The sequence below is a fragment of the Gopherus flavomarginatus genome, chromosome 2 (genome assembly GCF_025201925.1).
Source record: "Gopherus flavomarginatus isolate rGopFla2 chromosome 2, rGopFla2.mat.asm, whole genome shotgun sequence".
Classification (NCBI taxonomy): Eukaryota; Metazoa; Chordata; order Testudines; family Testudinidae; genus Gopherus; species Gopherus flavomarginatus.
Genome location: NC_066618.1, coordinates 148,697,885 through 148,724,364, shown reverse-complemented (window position 1 = coordinate 148,724,364; position 26,480 = coordinate 148,697,885). Strand labels below are relative to the sequence as shown.

The 26,480-nt window shown below is 39.1% G+C and overlaps 1 protein-coding gene across 2 annotated transcripts in view; it reads left to right on the top strand.

The window, feature by feature from the left end:
- Positions 1–26,480, top strand: part of LOC127043534 (cadherin-10) — a 163,161-nt gene that overhangs the window by 96,880 nt on the left and 39,801 nt on the right. For both annotated transcript variants that reach the window (XM_050937425.1, XM_050937424.1), the window contains exons 4-7: positions 10,364–10,483; positions 10,941–11,108; positions 19,962–20,149; positions 24,630–24,883. In XM_050937425.1, the coding sequence (XP_050793382.1) occupies positions 10,364–10,483; positions 10,941–11,108; positions 19,962–20,149; positions 24,630–24,883 (730 nt within the window). The remainder of the gene's footprint in view (positions 1–10,363; positions 10,484–10,940; positions 11,109–19,961; positions 20,150–24,629; positions 24,884–26,480) is intronic.

The following is a 26,480-nucleotide window of genomic DNA, read 5'->3' as shown; positions in this document are numbered from 1 at the left end:
GTAGTCCTAGGGATGTTAATAGGACTGAATTCTGAGAGTAAAGAGCAGATTTGGACCACTGTTTTAGCTCTGTTGTAACAGCAACTCAAACAAGTAACTGTGAACAATTTTATTTCACAAATGTAGCCTTTTTTTCTGTTTGTGAGTTGCCAGCAAGATTTTTTTCTAGGCTCTAGGAAGTATAAATACACATTCAAGGGCAATTTTCTAACAGGCTGAAATAATGCATAAGATTTTTCTGCTGAAATCATAGAGCCTGACTTTTTACTGCTGTGCAAAGTGGATGTAAAATGCTGCCAAGTCAGAATTTTGCACTCATATTCATGGTAATAATGCTACCCCTTTTTAACCCAAGTACTTAGCCAAAATTAGTGATTTGTTTCATTTATTGATACATGTAAGAAACAATTAAGCTGATATTGATGCAGTTCTGCTTATTTACTAAGGAAGTACAGCATATCTTGTTTCCCTGAACACAGCAGGAATTAAATTGCAGAAGAGTTTCTTTTCTCACAGTTCCAAGCCCTTAGCCCGCTCAACACTAGCCCAAAAGCTCTCTCCAGGCATTTCTGCAGTGTTCCCAGTGCTTGTTCTAGGTGTGTCCTTGGCTTTCTGCTGCTTCCCTCTCAGCTTGTGTTCTGTTTCTCTTGCTTCTCTCTCAGAGACAGGCACAGACATCGCCACCAAACAATACCCAAGCAAAACCCTTTGCTTATATATCTTGCAGTTGCCTATGTTTTGGGCAGTGATGTGCCTTTGTTTTGGGTGAAGGCTGTTATTGTTTCTTCTATCCGGTTCCATAAAGAAGCTTAATTGTTTCTTACATGTATCAATAATGAAAGGCAGATGTGACAGCCATCAATTTAAAGGACGTTTAATTCAGCCCCTAACAGTAGCATTTTATGCCCTTTTAGCACAAGCATAAAAATTACACAAGACTCAAGGTGGAAGTGCTTAAAATAGGGAGCAGGTCACAGACTCTATCAATAAATAAATAAAATAGAATTTTAAAAATAAATAAATAAATAAAAATTGAGCCACATGACAAAGGGGTGCACTTTAATAACCGCCTTACCAGAGCTACTGTTTCCAGATTTTTGTTGACCCCCATTTTTTCAGACCCCTTTAAGCACTGGGAAGAATAAGGTCCATATTTTTTTTTCCAAATAAAGTTACAAATCATTGAACCTAGGCTGAAAGTGCCATCTCAGCCATAACCATAATATCACGTAGTATCTTTTTACCTTGTTTCTGGAATAATTTTCCTTTGTAAGAAAGTCCTATACAATTTAATATAAAATAATATCCTTTCTATAGGCTCTCTTAAGCATCTGATAGAACTTAATGAAGAAGCTTCTAGTGCTCTATGGATTCCTATTGCATTCAGCCCTATTAAAATCTACAAAATTTCTCTATAAGGTCTCATCTCTTTTCCAAGAATTCTTAAAAATAACCAATAACTGTTCTGCTGTTTACTCTGACAGTTTTGCCTGAACTCTTGGGTACATCTTTCTATGGCCCTTTTTAGTTCTAACATTTTACCAAGATTTCATGTACCATTCCCTATTCTTCAAACAAGCCTGTCAAGTTTTTAGCCACCAAGATTTTCCACAATTTGCACGAGTGAAGAGTGTCATTACCAAACAATCTGCATTGTTCACAGAAGGCCAGATATGTGCCCTGCAGCTCCATGAGTGCACAAGTAGGAAAAGGGTGAAACTGTCAACACTAAGAGATAGGGCTGGCCTATACTGGGGGGGGTATCGATCTAAGATACGCAACTTCAGCTATGTGAATAGCGTAGCTGAAGTCGAAGTATCTTAGATCCATTTATCTCAGGTCCTCATGGCGTGGGATCAGTGTCTGAGGCTTCCCATGTCGACTCTGCTACCACCGCTCACTCCGGTGGAGTTCTGGAGTCGACAGGAGCGTGTTTGGGGATCGATATATCGCGTGTAGATGAGACGCGATATATCGATCTCCGAAAAATTGATCGCTACCTGCCGATACAGCGGGTAGTCTGGATGTACCCATAGTTAAAATCCTGGTTCTCCCTGGATAGGGAGAACAGATGTCCCAATATTAGGGACTTTGTCTTATATAGGCAACTATTTCCCTTTCCTGCCACCCACCTCCCCTGGAAAAAAAAAAAGGTGTCCCAATATTTCACGCTTGTTATTTGATAACCCTATTCCTGGAGCACAGGGACTGTTCCCTCCTAGTATCCCTTTGATCATGAAGTACTCCAAAGAGAATAGGAAAGGACTCAGGATTATTCCCCCAGTATACCAAACTGTGAAGCTGCCTGGACATACATGCAGCAATATGCTGTTTTTCCTTAGATTAGGGTAGTAGCTAGTGCATTCCTTGTGCATTTAGGAATTCTGCCTCTGGTTGTGGTATGAGAGAAATGTCTGAGAATGTCACCCTGCGGTATTATCTACTTTAGTCTCTTGTTCATGACCCGCATTACCTTGTTCTTTTTTCCTCTGTGCAGGTCATGGGCAAAGATGAGGACCTTGCATTTAGGTCAGTAGCCCAGTAAGGCTGCCTGCTGCCCTGACGTCTTTATGTAGATTACTGTACATATCCTCTTCCTTCATTCTTTTCCTCACTGAGTCCCAAAGGATTTCCACTTATAATTTCCTCCTTTGTTCTTTCCTGTCTTCTTGGTGTTTCTCATGTTTCACTGAGAGTTTCTTCTCATGGCTGCAGATAAATCCATTTTCTTCCCTGTGCTTTTTCCTCTCGACTCTCTGCTAATATCCTTCAGAGAAGAATAGACATTTCTGACTTTAAACCTGTTGATTCCTTTTATGATCTCATCCTTTCTTTCCTTTCAATTATGCTTCTCTATTCATCATTTCCAGCAAAGGAATTCTGTTCTTTAATCATTCCCTTAGCCCTATCTCACCTCATATCTTCAGGGTTTAGCAGCACCGCCTATGAATTCCTCAAGATATGATTTTCTTCACATCTCTGATGGCTATCATCTTTCCTAGTTGTTCTTCTAGCCCTCTAATCAATTCTGCCTTTCTGCATTATAGATATCAATATGCACTTCATAAAGGTGTAACTTCCCTCTGGGTTTACATGTGGCCCGCAATTTGTGCATCCCACAGTTAGCCTGTCATCTTTAAACATAGTTTTCCTTTTGTCTTTTTCTTCAGAAGACCAATAGAGACTATTTATAGCTCCCACTACTCTACTTGCTCCCCAGGCTTTTTGTTCATTCTCTCCTTAGTATGATATGTCCCCTTTTCCCACTGCTAAAATATCATAGCAATAATTGTTTTCTGTAGCATTCCTTTCTTATTTAAGTCACTCACCATGCTAACACTTTGGATATTTTTATTTTTATTTTTTCTTTACTTCGTTCTGCTAATTCCCCAGCAAAACCTTCCCGCATCTGCTCAGCTAGAGTCTCAGAATGACAGGTTTTAATGCCTCATATGATTATATTCTATCTTCACATTTCTTACCAAACCCTTTTTCAATCCACTGCACACTAAAGTAAAATCTACAGTCAGCAGCAAAAAAATCCAAGGAATAATGATTATTTTGTTATTTTCTTGAAAGGCCACCCAAAAAGATTTACACAATCTCTAGTGCTATGCTTGTCTCCAGCACTTTTTTGCCCACTTACTGGAATGCCAGGTACCTAGATGCTCTTTCTGACATTACTTTCACTGAGTCTATCTCCTCTCCATTTCATTTGCTGCATGTAATATAGCGCTCACGTTTCAAAAATTAACAAACTGGAAAGCATATGCAATTATTTCCCCTCTTTTTCTCTAGAAACAGCAGATAGATTTCTGGTATTTCAGCATGCTGTTTGTATAGATACTCCAGCAGAAGGGAGCTTAGTGTGTAGTTAATGCACAGAACTGGGAGGGAGATGGTCTGAGTTCTCGTCCAAGCTCTGCCATGCATTTCCTGTACGACTTTCTTCTTGTTAATTATCCTGTCTGATTCTTACCTAATTTAAAGATTAAATTCATGAATATTTGTAAAGTGTTTTAAGATGCTTACATGGAAAGCACTTTAAAATGTGAAGTGTATTAATATTATTATACCCAGTTTAGGTCAGACTTTAGAGATGTTTAAAAGGTATCATTACAATTATTTTCAGACATGCCTTCTGAGAGCTATAATATTCTAGCAGCTGGCTATTTAGTTATGTTATGTAAATGCTATTGGCCTGGTTCAGCAGTGGATTCCTCCACTGTATGGCATAAAATGTGGAGTTATCACAGGGTAAAACTGGATTAATGGAATTGTTCTATAAATTATATATAATGTACCAGATTCATCAGTACATTCCAGCTACTTTGGTCTATTTACAGAGTGGTTGGAATGTGTTTGGTGAATCCTGATCCTTTTATGTCCTATCATACAATGGTATTCTCAGCTTTATAACGTAAGAGTCAGAGTTTGCTCTCAACGTGTAGCTCTGCCTCCTACCAATTTTCATCATAAGTTACGTACATCCAAGGGACAGAATTTAACTCTGCCTGGAGCAGAGTATTTAGAGTTGTTCTTTCACCAGGAAATGTCTCTTAGGTGCACTGGACATGATTCTTCTCTCACACAAATTTTCCATTCATTTGATAGTTATTCCTGATTTATACCAGGTGTAAGTGAGAGGAGGAGAATCAGATCTGCTATTTATTTCAGTAATGCCATGAGATACTGACCCATCTAAAATGGTGTAACATATCACGGAACATCAAAAATGCAGCCTATTTTCATGGGTTACTTAAGCTGACTTAATTTTAAAATGGAAACATTGATGAAAGCCTATGCAACACTAAGAGGTCTGATGAATTTGTTGCAGTATTTTTCAGTACATAACTGAATTGGCAAACAAAGAGGAAGTGAAGGATGTGCAATCATTTTGCTTGGATTTCAGAAAAGCTTTTGCTACTATTTCCACAAAAGACTGATCCACAAAGATTTAATCTATAAAGACTGGTACATAGGAAAGCAATTGAAATGGATTAAAAATTGGCTACCAGATGAGAAACAAATGGTTTCTCAAAAGGTAACTGGAATTTGCAGAGAGGTAATGGCCAGATACTGTTGGAAGGGGCAGTCAAGGTCCACTTTTACATACCTTGAATGGCATGAAAGAGGGTTTTGTTTCAAAAGTGGCTAAATGTGCAGATGAAACATAAAGGAAAGCAGCTAACACATTCAAATTGATCTGAATAAATTATTTCGGGGGCTGATTAGACACTCGTGCAATTCACTATAGCCAAATAGAAGACAATAAGGCTTCAGGGTAGAACAAATCATAACTGGAGCTGGTAGAATTATTCATTGGGAATATATGATGTAACTAAATTACTCTTTTTTTCCTGTTTGGCTAATCTCAAGGTCCTTATTGTAGGTGAGATTGTGTCTGATCCCTGTATGGTGGATGGAGAGGGTGCAAGGAGCTTTACTTTACTTTTATCCCCGCTGCCACCACCCCGTGCAAGGACCAGACCCCAGCAGTATCTCCTACATCCAAAGGAGGCACAAGTTTAACAGAGTTCATGCTTTCCTCCCCCAACGACCACATAGCAACTGCCTGAGTGAACAGAGGTAAACAGGCAGCACCATCCAAAGAGATGGTACAGCATTGAAAAGTATAATCCCTCACCAAACCTGCCCTCCACCCCACCGCAGGTGATGTGGCTCCACATTGCCCTCAGCATGACACTATCTAGTAATGGGCAAATTGATGCAGAGCCCAAGCCTACTCCTGTTGATTTCAGTGGGAACAGGATCAAATATGTAGCCTTCTGAAGGACCATATGTGTGTGTTTACACTGCAGCTGGGTGCATGCTTTCCAGCCTGAGTAGACAGACTTGTGCTAGCTCGGTTCAAGCCAATGTGTTAAAAATAGCAATGTGGACATTATGGCTGGAGCGGCAGCACAGGCTCTTAAGCCCGTCGGACCTTCTGGGTCCAAGCTCAAGTGACTAACCCGATCCTCAGCTGGTGCCACAATGTTCACACTGCTGTTTTTACTGCACAAGCTGGGCTAGCATGAATCTATCTACTTAGATTGGGATGCTTGCTCAGAGTTGCATCATAGATTTACCTTGTGAAACTGCACTGGGGACACTTTGCAACACTGGTCACTACAGGTATGGAGGTGTCAGATGTAGAGGAAAGGTATCCAAAATTATTTATTCCATGCTTAGTGTGGTGTGGCTTCAAATGAAAATGGAGTCAGATGTTGTCTGTACATCTTGAGAAACACAACTGGTGGAGCATAGCTCTCAGAAAGGCATGCTAAAAGATCCAGAAGAACAGAAATAAATGCATATTTTTTTAAAACAACAACAACAACAACAAACAGAAAGGACCAATAGATTATCTAGTCCAGTGATTCTCAAACTTTTTTCTTCGCAGACCACTTGAAAATTCGTGAGGGTCTTGGCAGACCACTTAATGATCTTTCGAAATATTGTTTGTACCGTTAGCTAGCTATTGTAAAGCACTTTGGATAATAATAATTAACTTTTTTTGTTCTACAAATAAAATCACACAACTCATATTTTAATATCAGTAGTTTTATCTTTCTAATGTGATGTATGTGCCCTCTCTCCCCCACCACAGCAGCCCCTTATCTGGGTCTGAGAGGGAGGGGGATCTCTCCCCTGCCACAGCAGCCACAGAGCTGAGGCTAGGAAGGAGGGTCGTCTCTCTCCCCAGCAGCCACAATCCTGGAGCTGTGGAAAGTCACCTCTTTCTCTGGCTGCCACAATTCTGCACATCCCAAATTCCCCCCGCCCCCTCTTCTCACCCCACTGCCCCCTCCTACCTACCCCCTATTTCGCCCCAAGGCCACTACCTCACCTTACATGTGCATCTTCTCCAGGGTCCAGGCACCTAATTAGTGGAGCCACGCTGCGTGGCTCCACTAATTAGGTGGGTAGCCTTTCATTCTATTATGTGTGACCACCCAGGCGCACACTTTAGAGGAAACTATCCGCGGACCACCTGAATGAAACTTGCAGACCACTGGTGGTCCATAGACCATAGTTTGAGAGCCTCTGATCTGACCTCCTGTATAATACAGGCCATAGCATTTCACCCATTTTGTCCTGTCCTGAGCCAAACAACTGATGTTTAACTAAACCATGATTTTCAAAAAGGCATGCATTCTTGACTTTTTAAAAGTTTACAACAAGCTGTTCAGAGTTAAGAACTAATTTAACAGCAAATAATCAAAAATGGAATTTAAAGCAATAAATGTCCTATTAATTAGAAAGCTCTGTTTCTTTAGAAGCATAGCAAAAATGTAGAGCAAGCTGGCAGTTTCAAATATTTGTTTTTCTACATTTTTAAGGTTGCTCTGTAACTTTTAAAAATATTTATTATAAGGAAGGGCATAATTCTTCACATTGTTTTGCTAAATTGCTTTTATATGTAGGAAAACACTGAGCATCAACTTTCCCCTCATTCATTCAGGGTGCAAAGCCATGAAGAGATATGTAGAGTATTCACAAGCTACTGAAAAGAAAAATGGAGAAGGAAAAGTAGACAATTTTTTACTGTAACTTCACTTCAATGTCCATTAATTTAATCCTCTCATCAGCATTCATACCATAATGCAAAATAAGAATACATCATCATATAGGAGGAAGAAATATTATCCAATATCCAGAGTCTTATTACCTTCAAAATTCAATCAAATAACACTCAAAGTTCCAGTTCCGCTAAGGATTCAGAAATTATAAGTATATTCTCCAATTTGTCCTCCAGATTACCCTCCAGTGAGAACTCTGACAGATCTGTTTTAGTTTTGGTAGAAACAGGAAGATAATCCAATTGCAACACATTTGACTTCCTTTTAATAAATGTTGCTAATTGGTCTGTAGAAAACAGAGAGAGAGAGAGAGAGAGAGAGAGAGAGAGAGAGAGAATTCAGCTAGTAAGTCTATAAACTGCTGCTTAAAGAGGAGGAACAGATACTGCCTTGCATGAATTGGGAGTTCAAAGACCATTCTCTACACTGCGTAATGTGTTACACCATTGTGATATAGACCCTGATCTGATCCTTCAAGTTGTTCTGGTGTATACAGAAGAGTGTGCAAAGTTGTGCTCCAGCACAAATTTAAGCACTAAACAGAGGTTTCCGTGCTTGGTGGTAGTATATGTCAAGCCCCTTTGTGACCACTCCCTTCTTTGTGAATGCATGGGTAAGAAAGGGGGCAGGGCCAGGGCAGAGAATGAGCATATGTCAGGAGACATGGTCTAAAAAGAAACCTTCATCATGCTAATCAGGAACTTAGCTATGCATTGCCTCTGAGACTTGACTCCTCCTCCTCATTAATGTGTCACTCGCAATAGTGCAATAGCGCTCGTCATTGTTTATCTTTGCCTCGGATGTGCAATACTTCACACCTATGCTGTTTGGGATCAGGAACCTAAGCCCTGACCTGCAATTTGTTGCATGCAGATTCAGAAGTCCATCCACACACAATTAATTGCAGGATCACAGTCTTAAAACTTAATTTCAGACACAGTAGCAAAAGTTATGAGTTATGAGTTATGTACCCCTCAAAATCTACTCTGTGCCAAAAGATGTAATAGTGTCACAGACAGCTGAGTCAGTCTCTGGTCTGGTTCCTTCCATCATCTAGGTGCACATGTGGTTCCTTTCTTAATTTACAGGGTTAAAATGTTCCTTCTCTGAAAGAACAGCCTTACTTTCTATCAGTTCCCAACATGGTTTTTCAGTGTCACTAAGGAAATCTGTAGATTAGTATATGTCAAAGCATTTTCTAGATTTTCAGTTTTCTGCCTCGTGGACATAGTCTTTAGCAATCATTAGTATAACAGAAAGTATTCCAGATATTTGTGTGTGTTTGTCCAGTCACCACGTGGAGCCATTTTTTTCTATGATTTCTATTCCTAATACCATTTTCTTAAATGAATTCTGCATTCTATTTTTAAGTGTTCATATGAACATCAAAATAAAAAAGCATGTCTCCCCAACATGCTCTTGCCTTATTTTAGAGGTACCCCTTGCTCAGTCATTTCTTGTTTGCTCTGGAGGGACTGAATTCTGCAAGATGCTGAGTTTTCTAGTTCTGGTCCAGCGAAGCACTTATGGATGTGTTTAACGTTCAGCATATGTATAGTTCCACTGACATCAGCAGGACTACTCACATGCTTAAAGTTAATCATGTGCTTAAGTAATTTGCTAGGTCAGGATCAGAGTGCTTAGCATCTTTAGATAATTGTGCTCCAAGCAAAATAACAGCGTAACTTTTATCCCATACACCCTGCCATGACAATTGCTTTTAGGATCAGTGGTTAGCGTAGATCAGTGAAAGGACAAAAAACTGATTCTGGTTGCTGTTGTCACGGGTGTCAATATTATGCAGTGATGTGGTGAAGGTATGCAAGAGAGGGAACATAACTGGAACAAGAGAAGAAATGTATCTGAAGGACTTCCTGTCCCCAAGAAGTTCAATGGCTAGCCAAGCGGGCAGATACCATGGTGATAGATGATTTTTTAATTCAGAACAAGAGAAGCAAAAGTATATATGTGTGTGCAGGATATGGAGCTACAATAGATAGGAAACAATCATGATACTCCCCATCACTATAAGTGCCATCATTTGGAGTTCAACAGGATGGGGAATCTCCACTGCTGCAAAAAGAAATAATAGTGAGGATGCTTGAAGAGTTTGGGGAGGGATTATTTCACACAAAAGTTTGAAATGGCCATGCTATTCCATGAAGTGTAGAAGACTAAGACTTTTCAAAATGTATCTTTTAGGTAAATATGCATGTTTTATGTAATATGTATTTGTTTTTCTCTTTAGAGTGGAGAGGCAATGGTGGCTTATATCTCCTTCTTGCCATCAAGGTGAGAAGTGCAGATCTGGGTGAACCATTCAATCTGCTGTCCCTTTAATATTCCTGGATCTTTGAATAATCATTGATATCGGTGCACAGAAAGATTTATGAGACAATCTGGTGTCATTGAAACACTGACACTTGTTTATATTAAAAAACCTAAAAGAAAACAATGGTTATTACCCAATAGTAATCATGTAAGGATATGCATTAAACTCTGCTGCTGTTCTGGTTTGACTTTACTAACTTCGTTCTGGTCATCTATTCAGATTTAAGGAAACAAGTTCCCAACTGCTTCATACTAGATCCTAAAACTTGAATAAGTAAATCCTGGTTTTTTTTAAAAATTGACCACAAATTTATATGTAGATGAACAAACTGAGGTCCCTGTGATGCAGAAGTCAATGAAGATTTCAATGGGGTTTGACTAAAAACTAGTGCTTTTGCTCCTCCTTCTGGTGCCATGCAGAACTAAGTTGAATTTGGATACTACAGGTACTTCTGTGGTGCAAGTCACAGCTACTGATGCCGATGACCCTTCATATGGAAACAGTGCCCGTGTCATCTACAGCATACTTCAGGGACAGCCATATTTCTCTGTGGAGCCAGAAACAGGTCAGGAAGCTGATATTGTTTTCATCTACCACAAGCTTAGCAGTTTTCTTTCTTCTAGAAAACTCACCAAAATTAGAGCAGATTTGTACAAAGCCAAGCAGTGAAGGGCTACAATGTTTCTTACTTCTTGTGTTTCAGTAACTTACAATCCTTCTAATAAATGTGAAAACCATATATATGACAGCTACCTAAATAAAACATAAGTTACTTGTATTGTTTTGGGTAGGAACTAGAAAGTTGTAATGTAGTACTAATGTTTTTGTTTCTATTGTACATAGAGGGAGAGAAGCTGTATTGAAGATTTTACAGAGATACACAGATAATTGGATTGCATTGATAGTGGATGCGCGCTTGAAAAATATGTTTTTAAAGACACACTGAAAAGACTCAGTATCATGGTACTGTGCGTGTCAAAAATGCAAGGATGGATAACAATTGCTTCCATGTTTTCCTAAAGGCATCATCAGGACTGCTTTGCCAAACATGAACAGAGAAAACAGGGAGCAGTACCAAGTAGTTATCCAGGCAAAAGACATGGGAGGCCAGATGGGTGGATTATCTGGGACCACTACGGTGAACATCACACTGACTGATGTTAACGACAATCCGCCGCGATTCCCTCAGAGTAAGCAACGTTTAATAGTCCTCCTGCATGCCAAAAGCTTCTGAATTAAAGAGTTAAGCAATTGCCATCTGGTTTAATTTAAAGTAAATCTAGATTATGGGGCACACATGAACAAAAGGCTTATGTACAGATTTATTCACTGTTATTAAAGTAAAAAATTAAATGTTACAGTACTCCTTTGTACAGGGAAATGGTTACATGATCAAATATAACAAAAGGAAATCTGGGATACCTTTCAGGATTATTGGGGGGAGGGGAGGGAGAGGCAGGACCATAAGAGCATTAGAGCAATTCTTTCTTTCCTGATACCTATAGATTAACCATTTTTAATTCTTACTGGAAAACAAAACATGTATTAATTTTAGCAAGGAGGAAATAGGTGCACTGTAGTCCCTGCTTAAACATTTAATCATAAAGACCCCAACTCTGGGGACGAATTACCCGAAGGAAATCCAGACAGATCTGTATTTGTATAGACACAGTGCTATAAAAAGCTGATATGCAGAGAACTTCCCAAAGTGAATGTGAATGGCATTTAACATCACTGTTTTTGACAGCTTAAACTTATCAAAGCACTTTATACTGCTTTTTAACCTTTTTGTGATAGTACAGCTTTCAAGCCTTCATAGTCTCAAACTAGAATAGGAAACCATTATTAGCCTCTAATTATGTAACCCGTAATTGTTAGAGTCTTTATATTGCAAACTTGTTAGAATATTCCTTGAAAATTCTTTGTGGGAGGATGGTTTACGTAGGTGAACATTTTAGTACCCATTTAAAACATTTTGCATATTTTGCAGCCAGAACATTTATAGAGTGCCCAAGATTCTGTAACAGCAAATAATTCCCATTCTTCTCTCCCACTCCTTTTATCCTGGTGCAACTCCATTAACTTCAATGATGTTATGCCTGACTTGCATTGGTGTACAACAGAGGAGAGTCAGGCCCAATATCTCGGCCTTCAACAAGTTCATTACAAAAGAGCAGGCAGTGCATAATCGTCTTGAACACACAGGAAGAAAGATGAGATGCAAATGATGTGGTTTAATTAGGCCATAACTTTATTAACTTAACTCCTCTGGGAACTGTCCATCATTAAATTTGTACAGTGCAAGTCATGATTCCTGCCTTAATCACTTGCACCTCATGCAGGGCTGTCTTTAGTCCCCCCACCCTTCCACAGCTTGTTCTCAGCCTGTTGTTGGCACTCAATAGTAGGGCTGGTGAACGACGGGCATCGCCTCGCTGTGCCAAATGTTAAGAGCCCCAGTTCAGTTGTCCAGCTTCTTCATGGAATATCTTCCCTTAAGTTCACTTCCAATTCCTACTGAACTCTGCAATCAGTGCCTGCACGAAATACCTGCCACAAGGAGGAGCCAGGAATTATCTTGGCTTTCCCACACCCTCATGCACAGGGACCAATTACTTACTTGAGCCCCACTTTGCCTACCCACCAGCTCAGGTGATTCTTTCCCACCCCCTGCTGATCACTCCCCTCCAAGCCCTCAAGAGAGAGGGAACCCATAAAGGAGCCACTGCCCCTTTTTCCGGCCAGTCCAGACAAATCTCCCTGCTTTTGAGATTGCAGGCATTGCATCTAAATTCTCTGCTGACACAGGAGAATCAGGGCCATTACCTCTGACTTCAGCACGTTCATTATGAAATAACATGCAGTGTATTTTTCTAAATTCTTTGCTACCACTTCAGTTAATATGTAGCCATTTGTCTACTGTTTGTATTTAATAGCATGCGACTACATTGAGAAATAACTTCATCTGTAAATTCAAAATAGATAAATCAAAGACAGTTCTGGGTACTTACAATTATTTCCCCTGGGTAGAATTTGCCACTCACCTGTCATTTGCTATCTACTTTCACTTTTCCACAGCAATTCTTTTGATATGTTAACTTCTCTGTAGATGCACATTGCACATACAGGATTGTGGCACCTCTGATGCTTTGTGCATGAAAGCATTACATCCTGCTGTTCTCAGCAGTTTTGCAGACTACTGCGGAAGACTATTCTAGGTGCTTTCTGCACTGCAAACTGCAGGACAAAAGCCTCACAGATTGGCTTCAGCAGTTAAATTTAGTGCAGTATTTAGGCACTAAATATAGATGCAGCTGTTTTTTTCTGTTTATTCCTTCTTCTTTTTTAATTTTAGCACGGGCCAGACTGTTGTCTTGAGTGTCTGAGTGGACTTTACAGAACTGCTATAACTGAATTCTTCATTGAATACCTATGACTTTTTAGCTTTTATATTAGTTGTATACACTTGTGGCCTGATCCAACTCCCAGATAAGTCAGTAGGCATCTTTCCATGGACTTCAAATGGAAGTCATTATAAAACCCTTCATCTACAGCAAATTTTTACTGTATTACTTTACAGTTGGGGATATTTTTATGGCTACCCCTCTCTTTCTGCTGATACCCGCACCTGCTTTGTTACATTACACCAGACACAAATCTTAAAACATTCATAAAAGTGATTGAAAACTTGTCAAATTCATGACACTACTGAAGCAGTATTGATTTAAAAAAAATCTTTAAATTGCATCTAAAACTTGCAAATAAACATTAAAATGATTCTTGACTTCTTCATAGGTCTATGAGCTTAAAGAAATTGACAGTCTCTTACTATGTTAATGAATTTATAATCATAAATCTGCCACACATTTTTTCAGATTCATGATTTGGACAGTCTCACTAGATTCATAAATTTATTATATGAACCTCTGTTTTCTGAAACCAGTGAAGACAACACTGATGTCCATTATGGAGTGTTTACTGCAGATACTTCAGGGTATTGATCACTGTTAATATCCAGTGAGCTAATCATCATCTGCAGGCACAGGACATTTGATGCAGCTCAGTTGGGAACACACAGGCTACCCGCTCCTAGACCAACCAGGTGCTGGTCCCAGGGTATAAATTTGAGTAACTTGATAACAGCCACAAGGAAGTGGTCTGGAAGATGGGGAACACCAATGTGCTAGAATGCTCTGGCCACCTTCCTTTTCCCATCTGTAAGGAAGGAAGGTTGAGTAGTAATATGAGGATCACCACATGATGGAGGTATGGCCAACTAAGGTGGCTTTAGCATCCATTCGTGGCAGCAAAGTGGCATAAGTAACTTGAGTGCAACCAAGGATTGGAGTCCCCATATACCACTTCAGCATGTCAATCCACTTGTGATTCTTACATGAAAAAATGCATTTTGTGATGGGAAAGAAAGATGCCTTATCCTAGAACAGCTACATGTAGAGAATAGAAAGAGCTAATTAGAGAACTGTGAAAATGAAATGCATAACTTCAGTTTTTGTGTTGTGTTTGGATTGTTATGACTAATCAGTATTTGATGATGGTACATTGTCATTACATATCCCAGCAAATTAGTTAGGTTTTATTTAGGTATTAATAGGTTTCACTAATAAACTGATCAGTTAAGCTATTAGTAAATGTGTCCCTTAGGGAACTGATTTCAGAGCTGTGAACAAATCCAGCATGTTGGTTTGGTTGTGATTTTGACATGACTAACCATGATGCCATGAACAGCTGCATTTCAGATAACTCATTACACAAAAGCATCCTTTTGTGGAACATTTAGAGAAACATGAACATCTCTCAAATCCCAGGCCATTTGTCAGAGAGCTCATACACAATTTCTCAAAGTGCTCATCTCATGATTGGGAACACCACTTGCTACTAAGACTTTAGCTAAAGTTTATTCTGTTTAGTTACGAGACGATGCAAGTGTAATTAGACAATTCTACCTCTGGTCCCATGTGATATTTACCAATAAGAATATCCAATACAAATTCAGTTGCGTTAGCCAGCTCCTATGTCCACAACTGAATTTAGAAATTGATGGGATTTGTGACAATGGGCCTTTTGCTCCTAAATCCCTGAAACGCTTATGTAAATCTCTCCCTTATGCTACAAAAAATTGCCTAGTTTCCCTTATGAAGCATCCACAAGCAGATAACTGTCACTTTGGGAGCAGGATCCCCACTGTTGGACAGACATGTAACGCTAGGTTTTGAGCTGCTGCTGTTGTTTTTCAGGAAATGGGCTAAAGCCACAAGCATAGAATCATAAGGTTAGAAGGGACCACAAAGGTTATATTTGGATCAATACATAAACTTTCCCTAACTTCAGTTATATTCAGAAGTGGAGCTTTGTTTTGGGATCATCCTAACTGATAAAAACAACAAAGTTAATTTGTTTGAGTTCTCTGGACTCACAAAGCGAGTGCAATTCACACATCTTTCCCCTCTGTAATTTAAATCCAAGTTGTTCTGGTTGAGCATCAATGTAGCAAGGGATAGAACTTTGGAATGTTTAATATGCAAGAAATTATAGACTGTGCTATAGCTTTTGGTATGAGAAAATAAGCGCAGATAGCAGCGGAGCTTAAACTCTCCCACGCTAACATGTCTCTGTAGCATGCTACACACAAATATTTTAGTATAATACTTGTTTTGAGTATAAATACTGCAATATTGTACAGTTCGTGCTCTCATTTTTCTTTATTTGGATTGCAGGTCAGGGTCTCGTTGTGCTAGGTGCAGTTCAAACACGTAGGGCTATATAGTGTGTTGGGGTAAAAATTTCAAAAGCACTGGAGAGTTTTATGAGCCTAAGTCCCATTTTCAAAAGTGACTTTAGAAAACAATACCATTAGACTACATGCTCACACAAGAATGTAAGGGGGAGGTAGACTCCCCCTCTGCCAAACACAGACCTGCACACACACACACACATTCTTTCTCTCTCCGCCCCTTCCCTTGTGCAGGCTACTTGGGCCTGGATGCACAGAAGTAAGTGAATGTGGCCTGCTCATTATTTCCCCTCCTCACATGTATACTCCAGAGTAGATGGACAAAGAGTCAGTGGAGCCTCGTTTTTTTCCCTCCTGCTCCTCCCATTCCCTCCGCCTCTCACCTTTAAATACATTGGCCATCACAGCTGAGTGGATGCAGGAGCATCATAGTTGGCTGCTGGTACTGGCACATAGGAAATTGCTTACTCTCCAAAATGAGGAGGAAAGAGGAGTCTCAGACTAGTCTCTGAGACACAGTGCCTGACAGAGCTATATAAGCCTGTGTGTTGCCAATTATGTTCCACCTTTGGCTCTGATTTGTGCCTAAAGGCACAATCTAACCCATAGTGAGTTCATGCCCCAAAGAATTTAAACTGTAAGACAAAACAAACAAAAAGAAGAAGGGGGTGGGGGAGTGGTCTGATACTATGGTGATGAGGGTTATATAAGTACCATAGACCAGGTCAGGATGATGATATACAAATATCTTGTTAGTTCCATTAATCTCCTCCACCCCAGCCCCCATTCCAAATAGCCCTTCAAGCGATCCATTATCTGTTGGCTAATGTATTATAGGCATTAAGAAGTGGACTTGCAAAGGAATTCAAAGGAGTGGCCTTACAGTCTGGCTTTGGGGATAGTGTTCAATGTATTAAAGGCAGTGCAGAACAAAGTTCAAGGAGCGTTTCTTATGCACCATAAAGCATTTTTTTTTCACATTTTAAAATCTGTATTCATTGGGAAAAAAAATTGAAGTAACTTCTGTAGTATGTTTTAAATGCCTAAGAATATGGAAAGTGAGACTAAATGTTGCCGTGGCACCCTTACGTCTTCTCCTTCATGTGTTCTGTCTCGTGAAATGTTATGGACATATGGTCTTTCCTCACGGTCTCTCACAGCACTGAATAAATATTTATTTTATAAATATGAGCAGTGGGATTTTGCTGTCATTTTTGAACCATTAACAGATTATAGAAAGATTATGTACTAATGTAGCAAAGTACACAGATTTAAATATTACAGAAGGGTAATGAAAATGACAAAGTAAATATGAGCTAAATCATGGAGCTGAAAACACTGAGGTGCAAGAGTGTCAAGAAGCATATTAGTAAACAGAGCTAAGTGCACTTTGGAGATACAATACTCAGTCACCATTGTGAATCCTGTAACAGAGCATACCCCAAACCCTGTGAATCTATGAGAAATGTAATTTGACTTAGTGTTCTGTCTTCTCTGGTGTGGTGGTTGATGGCTTTTCACTAAGTGGGTACAGTCTAAAGCCAATATTTCAAAGTTTAAATTACATTGGGCAAACACTATATAATAACTGGGATAGATAAACTAGTTCCTAAAAGTAAGAATAAGCCTGAACCTCAGTCCTATCCCAACAATGAACCAGATGGTTTCCTTGATATGGATCTCCACAAAAGGAGTCCACCTGTCCCCTGGCAACCCCTATTTTAATCTTTCTACCATTCTGTTAAGTATTCAGGAGCAACTACCAAGTGACTTCTCGCAGCTTTATTGACAAAAGAAGGTTGCCAGTGACCTTCTCAATTCTTCTTATGCCTTTCTTTGTGGGAAAACGTCCACCACTGTCCTCCATTAACAATCCTGCTTGCTTGGGGGTGCATGACCATCCCACAATCACGTAGAACCTAGATTTTTAGTCTGCTGGGCCTAAGTCCGTTTTTTCCCATTTCAGAATTCTGACACATTTTGCAACAGTATTAGCAAAAGGAGAGTGGATCAAGATGGGACAAGATTAAAGGATAGGAGTGAGCCATGGACTTGTTTTTAGTGAGGGCTGGAATGAGATTTCGACAGGTTTGGATAAGCATCTGAACGTCTGGATGCTTTCCTCAACTGAACTCCAAACCTTGGAGGTTCCCCTATTACTAATTAATATAAGCTACATATAGACAAAACAAGTAATGCTAAAGTACTTGCTACTGTGATCCTGTCAAATCTCTCAAACTAAGAAATGTTTGTATTTGCATGAGAGACCTACATGGAAAAGCCAAAGTTTTTCAGGAAGTGGGGTTGTTAATTTATCAGGGTACATCTCATCAACAAGCTCCTCTGCATCAGTACTGAATCTATGCCGCACTACGACGTGAGGCACCACTGTGTTGCTGGATATGCCATGTTGTGGGTATCATGTTCATCTCCTTTCTTTTTGCCTTAGATAATGTAAACTTAATATTCCCCCTAGTTCACCATGCTTAGCATAGAGAGTGCCTAGGAAATATTGTGGTAACATTACTTAGTTAACTAAAGCCACAGGAAAACAAGGTTTTTATGGGTAGCCAGTACACAGTGTAACTATCTTAGATTTCCTCTTTGAAGCAGGATATTGTCATAGTAGCATCTGTATTAATTTAAAAAATGGCCTTTTTTAAAAAAAAAAAATGCTGTTTAGTGCACAGTGTGGCTAAAGGGTTTTTCCTCCTCAAGGTCCTGGCAGATGAGGATAATGACCTCTTCCTACACTTATACATTAATGGCATGGATAGGACCCAGCATGTTAGACTGTATAGTAAAACTCTGTTTTATTTCATTGCTGATATTTATTGCTTTACCTTCATGGTTGTTTGTCAGTACTATGCTAAAGCTCTAGGGATGCTGTTGAGACAGTTTAGGTAGTAAAAAAATTAATAAAAAAGTTGTTTTTTTGCACATCCAATTTTAACAGTACTGCTGAATGTTTAATTTGCTATCAAAATGATTTAAAAAAACTATCTACACTTTTTTTTCTCATGAGAGTTTCATGAGCCATTTGCAGTTTTCTGGAACTTGTTTGTTGTTCAGATTTATTTGCCATATCTTGAATTTTTTACCATATGGGTTGATTATAAGTACTTGAATTTCAAATGGTCACTTATCTGTGATTGGTTCGAGAAGTCAGGTGATTCTTTTTGTTCCTTGACAGAAGAATATGAATGCACTTCTCATGCAAATATATGGATGTGAGAATTTAAAATTTGGTTTCTGTGAATAGTTATGCAGTTGACTTTAAAATATGCTTTTTGCAAATATTTATGCCAGTGAAATTTTATAACTAGAGTATGAAAATGAAAGCACCAAGCATAGTGCCAGTTTGATTCATTTTAAAAGTATAAATCAATATATATATTTTTACTTTACTCACCAAATAAAGAGTAACAACTCTATTTAAATTTTTCTGTGGTGTCAAAGTAGACTTAAAAATTAACCAAAAAGTGGTTCTTTTTTCAGGGAGCTCAGTCAGGATATCATCCTTAGTATTTAGAATCTGAAAAGTGTTTGCCATTCAATTATAAGGATTTTAAAATGTCTACTTTGTGTCTTAGAATTAAATGTCATTTTAGCAATTGGGTATTTTATGATTATAGCCCTTTTAGTATTAGACATAAAGTAAAGTGTAACAAAGAAATTATACTATCATTTTTAATGTTTTAAAAATGAATAGAAATGTTTAGATAATGAGCAATAGATAGATGCTTTTAAGGGGAAAATGTCCTCTAATGAGTCAAAGGAAATAATTACATTTGTGAGTTTCCAAGGATGTAGCTATGGACACAGGAATAACTGAAATAAAATGAGTGTGAGACACATGAAAAATGAATTTTCTGTATCTATAATATATACATATCCTACAGAGTATGATTCAATATTTTGTATATTTAGTCATACAGAAGTAGAGTGATTATTAGTATCTGAAAAGTACTAACATTATGTAATATTACATTAAAAGAACACTAAGGTTGCAAAGTCAAGCATGTACGTCAGAAAATATCAGAATTAAGTTTGTCTGCACCACTTTAATTTGTCCCCCTTATCTGTATGCATTTATATAGATTTGCATAACATAACCTAGGAAGTCTTGGCAGAGCCAGGAATAGAATCTTGTTCTCCCCTTTCTACTGAATGGAGCAGAGTTCTCGCAGAACAAATAGTATATGATAATGTAATTAAAGACTGTATCATAATGTACTTTCTGAAACTTGCTGTGCATATCTTACTTTGTTCTGCTTCTTTTTCTTTGTAGACACCATCCACCTCCGCATTCCAGAATCTTCCCCAGTTGGCACTGCCATTGGCAGTGTAAAAGCCACTGATGCCGACACTGGGAAAAATGCAGAAATGGAATACAGAATAGTTGATGGTGATGGAACAGATATGTTTGACATCATGACACAAAAGAACACACAGGAAGGCATCATAACTGTGCACAAGGTGTCTATAATCAGTAACAACCACTGAATGGTTTTGGTATAGAGTACTGATTTATATCCCAATGTTGTACATTAAACACATATAGAAACAAAAGTAGATCATATTATGATCACCCTTAAAAGCTCAACATTTGCAACAGCTACCACACAGCTGTATCTTAGAGCTTGTACTGTTTCTCTGTACTTAGAATAGGAAATAATTGGTATTTGAGATATCACTGAGAAGTAGGAGTATAAAGGGCCATCTCCAATATACTGCCACGATCATCACTGATTTTAGTACAAGTTTGTTTGATGTTTGACTGACAGTTTTTCAGCAGGTGCTAGAAACAGGTTTCGGTGTATTTCAGAGAAATACTGCACTGCTACAGTATAGGGAAATACTGTATGCAAGATACAAGTGCACAGTTACTCTTTTTTGATAACTGTAGTATCACAGGGCAACAGCACCACAATCAGTAACTGCCAGCCAGAGCTTGGTAGCATGCAACCTTTACAGAGTGATAGCAGAGTGTGGGATTTTCTAAAATACCTAAGACAGTTGAATGCCTAACAATAGCTAGAGAACTGTGGATTTCTTAGCACTGGTCTACATTACAAAGTTAGATCAGCTGAACTACATTGCTCAGGCAGGGCTGTGGAAAAATTCATTCCCTGTGTGATGTAGTTAAGTCAGCTTAAGAAAGACGTTGTGTATGTGCATACATGCTTTGTTTAGTCCAATTTTATGATCAGGTCATCATTCCTAAAAATTTCCAAACAAAGTAATCACTTCACACCATTTTCCCCAAGATCCGGAAACCTTATGAATTTCATACTTCTTGGAAGCATCGAGTATTTCTCTTCCTCTGGTGCTTCAGAGCACATACATTTATAAATGAGCCAAAAATATTTTGCTTTTAACGTTTTTCTGGAACTTGTGGCTCATTGAACCAGGCATAAGATGAGAGCTCAGAGTATTCTTATTCTTGTATGAGGATTATGAATTTAGTCCTAAAGTTGTTTGATTTGTATTGTTGGTAGAGTTAGCTTGTTGCAAATAATTAAACTGACATAGTAGCTCATATTTTCCACCTGTTTCAGAAGCGTTCATGAGCTCCTCCTAGTTTTTGTGACTATATTTGTTTTACATAGAAGTATTTATTAAGAGTTTATGGGAACAAATTTGAGCCTTTGGGTTGTTCATAAACTGTTGAATTTGACTATTTGCTATAGATTATTCATGATGTATTTTAGTCATCTAAGTCACACAGTTGTGTAGTTTTATTCATGCTCTTTGTTAATACTCAAACTTTATAAATGGGAGAATAATGAATTATGGTTACAGGGCTAGCTGGACATTTGTCCTCTTTCTCTCTTAGTATGCCCCCTAAGATGTCAGGCATCTTTCCTCTACATATCGCAGGGTGGAATTTCACAATTTCTCTGACTCCTAGACCAGGCCCTGGACTACAGCATGCTGTGTATAAACTGTTATTACCCTGTATGCCTGACTGAGCTCAGGCACCTGCAGTTTTTCCCTTTAGGAGTCTGTGATCAGATAGTGACCAGGCAGCCTTCTTAACACCAAAGTACTATTTATTGTATCAATAGGAACAAAATGTTACAGAAAAAAGGAGAATTTTAAAACAGTGAACAAACAATCCACACATATGTCTGTCTTACCTAGACTCTTATCATCCCCTGATAGTAACGTAGGCAGAACTAAATTCTTCAGACCCTGCAGTGGGGTTATATGCCTCAGACTGCTTTCCCTGAGCAACTATCACCTCTCTCTTGAGAGAAGGCCCTTTTAATCCTGTGAGAGCTCTTTCATCCTTTTGTGTTCATAGGCTTTTACCTGTTCTGATCAAAACCATTTTTGTGGGTTGGTTGGAAAGGAGGCACAGTCATTCAAGTTAATGATCCCAGTATTGTTTAACTCGTATATGTTTGCTAAGAGCTATTCTCTTTCTGCCTGCCTTTCTTTTTCCAGGCATCAAGAATGGGCTTGGAGACATAATTACTCTTCCTTCTACTCTGATTTCTCTTCAATAACAAGGTGGAGTAGAGGATGAGGAGAAAAGTTTCCGTTGCCTGTACTGTACCTCTTCTGCTGATACATAGAATATTTAAATCCCCAAAGCTGTCAGACTGGCATCTTTCATGAGCACTAATTTTATAAGTTTTAGTGGGGAGGGGAATTTTAAAATTTGTCTCTAGAATCCAGTTTGATAAGTGAAGACCACGGGTTTGATATATCCCTGTTGTTTTGTGTGAGCTAATGAAGTCTGCTCTGCAGTCAGACAGGTAAATTCTCAGCCTGGTCATTCTCTATATATCATTAATTAGCTACCACTTTTCATCTGTGACAGTTGCAGAGAAATTGGGGAATGGAGTTTCTTGTCTACACAAAATGCATTCTAATTATAACCCTGAACCCTTCTCTTTTCATTTTAAAAGTATCTTCTGACAAAATGTCAAATCTATTTTGCAAAAAATTCTCTGATCTTGGATTCATGAAATTCAATGAAAATGAGCAAGATTGAGTACTAATTTTTTTCCCAGTAAGATTTTAAACCTTTGGTTCAAAATTAATTTTTTTTGCAAGTTGGTGACTTAGGTCTGTTTAAATTTATTTCTCCTTAAACAATAAAACTCAGACAAGTGTATGCACATCCCTTTTCCACATAAGAATGGCCCCACTTTGTCAGACCAATGGTCCATCTAGCCCAGTATTCTGTGTTCCGATAGTGGATGATGCCAAATGCTTCAGAGGGCATGAACAGAACAGGGCAATTATGAAGTGATCCATCCCCTCTTGTCCAAGTCCCAGCTTCTAGCAGTCAGAGGTTCAGGGACACTTAGAGCATAGGATTGTATCCCTGACCATCTTTACTAGTAGCCACCGATGGACCTATCCTCTGTGATCTTACCTACTTCTTTTTTTAACTCAATTATCCTTTTGGCCTTCACAACTTTCCCTGACAATGAGTTCCACATGTTAACTGTGTGCTGTGTGAAGAATTACCTCCATATGTTTGTTTTAAAATGCCTGCTATTAATTTAATTGGGTGATGTCTGGTTCTTGTGTTATGCGAAGGGATAAATTTCACTCCTGTATTCATTTGCTCCATGCCATTCATGACTTAGACCGTTCTGTTAGCTTTTTTGTCTGCTGCTGCACATGAACAGATGAACTATCCACAATGACTCCAAGATCTCTTTCTTCAGTGGTAACAGCTAATTTAGACCCCATCATTTTGTATGTGTAGCTGGGATTATGCGTCCAGTGTGCATTACTTTGCATTTACAGGGCTACCTGGGAGGGGCACAATTTTCGCCAGGCCCCAGGCCCCACAGAGGCCCCCACAAGAATATAGTATTCTATAATATTGTAACTTTTTTTTATGGAAGGGGCCCCCAAAATTGCTTTGCCCCAGGCCCCCTGAATCCTCTGGGCAGCACTGTGCATTATCAGTCTTGAATTTCAGCTGCCATTTTCTTGCGCAGTCACCCAGTTTTGTGATAACCCAGTGCAACTCTTCACAGTCAGTTTTGGACTTAACTATCTGTAGTAATCTTGTATTATCTGCAAACTTTGCCACGTCACTGCATACATGTTTTTCCAGATCATTTATCAATATGTGGAACTGCTCTGGTCCCAGTGCAGATCCTGGACTGTGCTGTTTACCTCTCTCCACTGAGAAGGCTGACTATTTATTCTTACCCTTTGTTTCCTATCTTTTAACCAGTTACTAATCCATGAGATAACATTCCCTCTTATGCCAAGACTGCTTACTTTCCTTAAAAGCCTTTGGTGGGACCCCGATTGTTTCTAATAGAAACTAGAATTCTAATAGATTGATGTAACACAATTCCTCTTTACAAAAGCCACTTATTCTTTTCCAACATATCATGTTCATGTATGTTCATCTTCCTACAAATGTTTCCTGAAGAAATTTGGCATTATGGCCCTGATGCTGCAATTGTTCCACAAGCACAACACCCATTCACTTCAATAGAAAGGTCTAGGAGTGGAATGCTTGTCAGATTTGATTCTCTATTTGTGAAACATCAGCAAAATTCATCGAACAGTTGCTAAGTTTGTAGGTGAAAGTTTGCACAGAAAAAGAATTGAGAATAGCAATTAATACGTTTCACTTCTGGAATTTTCTCTGATTTACATTAAGCAGTTCTACCTAGCTGCAGGTGCTACTGTAATACAAGTACCAGTAATAATAAATAGTGATTCCTACTGAAGTCAATGGATGTTTTGGTTACTTAAGGAACTGGGTCCCGATTCTGTAGAGCTGTGGAAAAAAACTCTCTGAATTTTCTTGTGAGGTTCCTGAGTGCCGTTAGCACCTATTAATCACAGTGAAGTTACACCATTTTACATCAGCTGATGATTTGGCCCATTATGTCTTTACTTCTCCTATGTATCCAACACATATAGTGTAATTTAATAAAGTTTATTTCCTTTTTTTCCTCCCCTATAGCCACTGGACTATGAGACCAGAAGGCTTTATACACTGAAAGTAGAGGCTGAGAATACCTATGTGGATCCACGATTTTATTATCTTGGGCCTTTTAAAGATACTACAATTGTAAAAATCTCCGTGGAAGATGTGGATGAACCTCCTGTCTTCAGCAGATCCTCTTACCTTTTTGAGGTGCATGAAGATATCGAGGTGGGGACAATCATAGGAACTGTGATGGCACGGGATCCTGATTCTGCTTCAAGCCCTATCAGGTAATGTCATGGTCTCGCTATATACCTCGTGATTTAAAAAAAACCAAATACAAAAACAAACACAAATATGTGTTGAGAAAATGGTTTCCCTTTCAAATTGCAGTTGATGAATGTTGAGATAGGTTTTCCACCCTAGCACTGGGGAGAGGAGAGCAGGGAGGAACTTCTGAGGTCTGATGGAGAAGAACCCTTCTTCTGTACAACTACCAATGTCCACAAGGGAGAACCCCTCACCTGCAGACAGTGGGAGATACACAGGAGCTGATCTTTATCTGGGTGCATGCATAAGCTCCCTGGTAACCCCTTAGGCAGTTCATCAGCCCTTCTGAGCCTCAAAACTGTAGAACTTCCCTTGTTGTGGACTTATGCAAGTTGATCTACCCTTGCCTGCTACTGTTACCTTTAGGGTCCTCATTATTGCCCACCAATACATGTCCAGGAGGCTTGTTGGCAGCACCCCAATCCTCCACCACCACTTTCAAGTCCTAGATGAGCCTAGGTAAGCTTTCCAGCCCTCCTGTGCCTAAGCCTGTGGGGTTTGGGAGACCCCTGATAAGCCTATGGTCCATGGGAGGGTGGGGGCTGTTGAATCTCCTAATATTTTCTCATCTCAAGCTCAGGGAACCCAATGGTGGGATGAAATGCCATTCTAGGCTACTCCCCTTTCTTCTATAATCCTCCTAAGGTCCATAGGAGCAGATCTTCCTTCCTTCACTGAGCTGAGTCCACTAAGTTTTACCACTCTCCTTTTCACATGGTTCCGCCTCACCTCCCAACAAGTATAAACTTTAGAAGAGAGACAATGTAGATGAAGTAATATCTTTTAAATATCTATTATTGGAGCAACTTTTGTTGGTGGAAGAGATAAGCTTTCAGTTGTCACAGAGCTGTTCCTCAGGTCTTGAGAAGGTAACGAGCTTGTCTGACTAATTACAAGTCAGGACAGATTGATACACCTATGGGGTTCACATGTTGTAGGAGACCACTTAAAATGAAGTGTACAGGTAAGGGTTAGCAGGTTGTGGGTGTGTTACAAACTGTTGTAATGAACCATAAAACCAGTGTCTCTGTTAAGTCTGTATTTTTTAGTATCTAACAAAGTTAGGAATTTACATTCCCAGGATAGTCTTTTGAAGTATTATGCAGGTTTCCTTTGAGGATGATAACTGAGAGGTCATACATGGAGTGATCTTGTGTGAAAAGCTTTCACCACAGGTGGTGATGAAGACCATAAGAGGAGGCCTGGGGAAAATTGACTTTAGGATGTGGTCTCCATCGAGTATGGGATGTGATTGTTTAATGGTACCCCATATGGGTTCCAACATGGGACAGCATGTGACAATTAGGGGTGTGCAGTCAGTGGAATTTTTGTTTGTATTGTCACAGGTTCCCTTGGGTATTTGGGAGTCATTTTCCATTATGTCATTTACCTCTTAGGTAAATGTGTTCAGGTGTATATCCCAGACTTTCTCTGCAGAGCTAATTCTGTGGTATCTGAGTACCTGGCTATAAATAAGATTTCTTGGTAAGTACGTAAATGTAGTGATCTGTGGGTTTCTTGTATATAATTGTTTGTAGGGTGTCAATATTGAAGCTG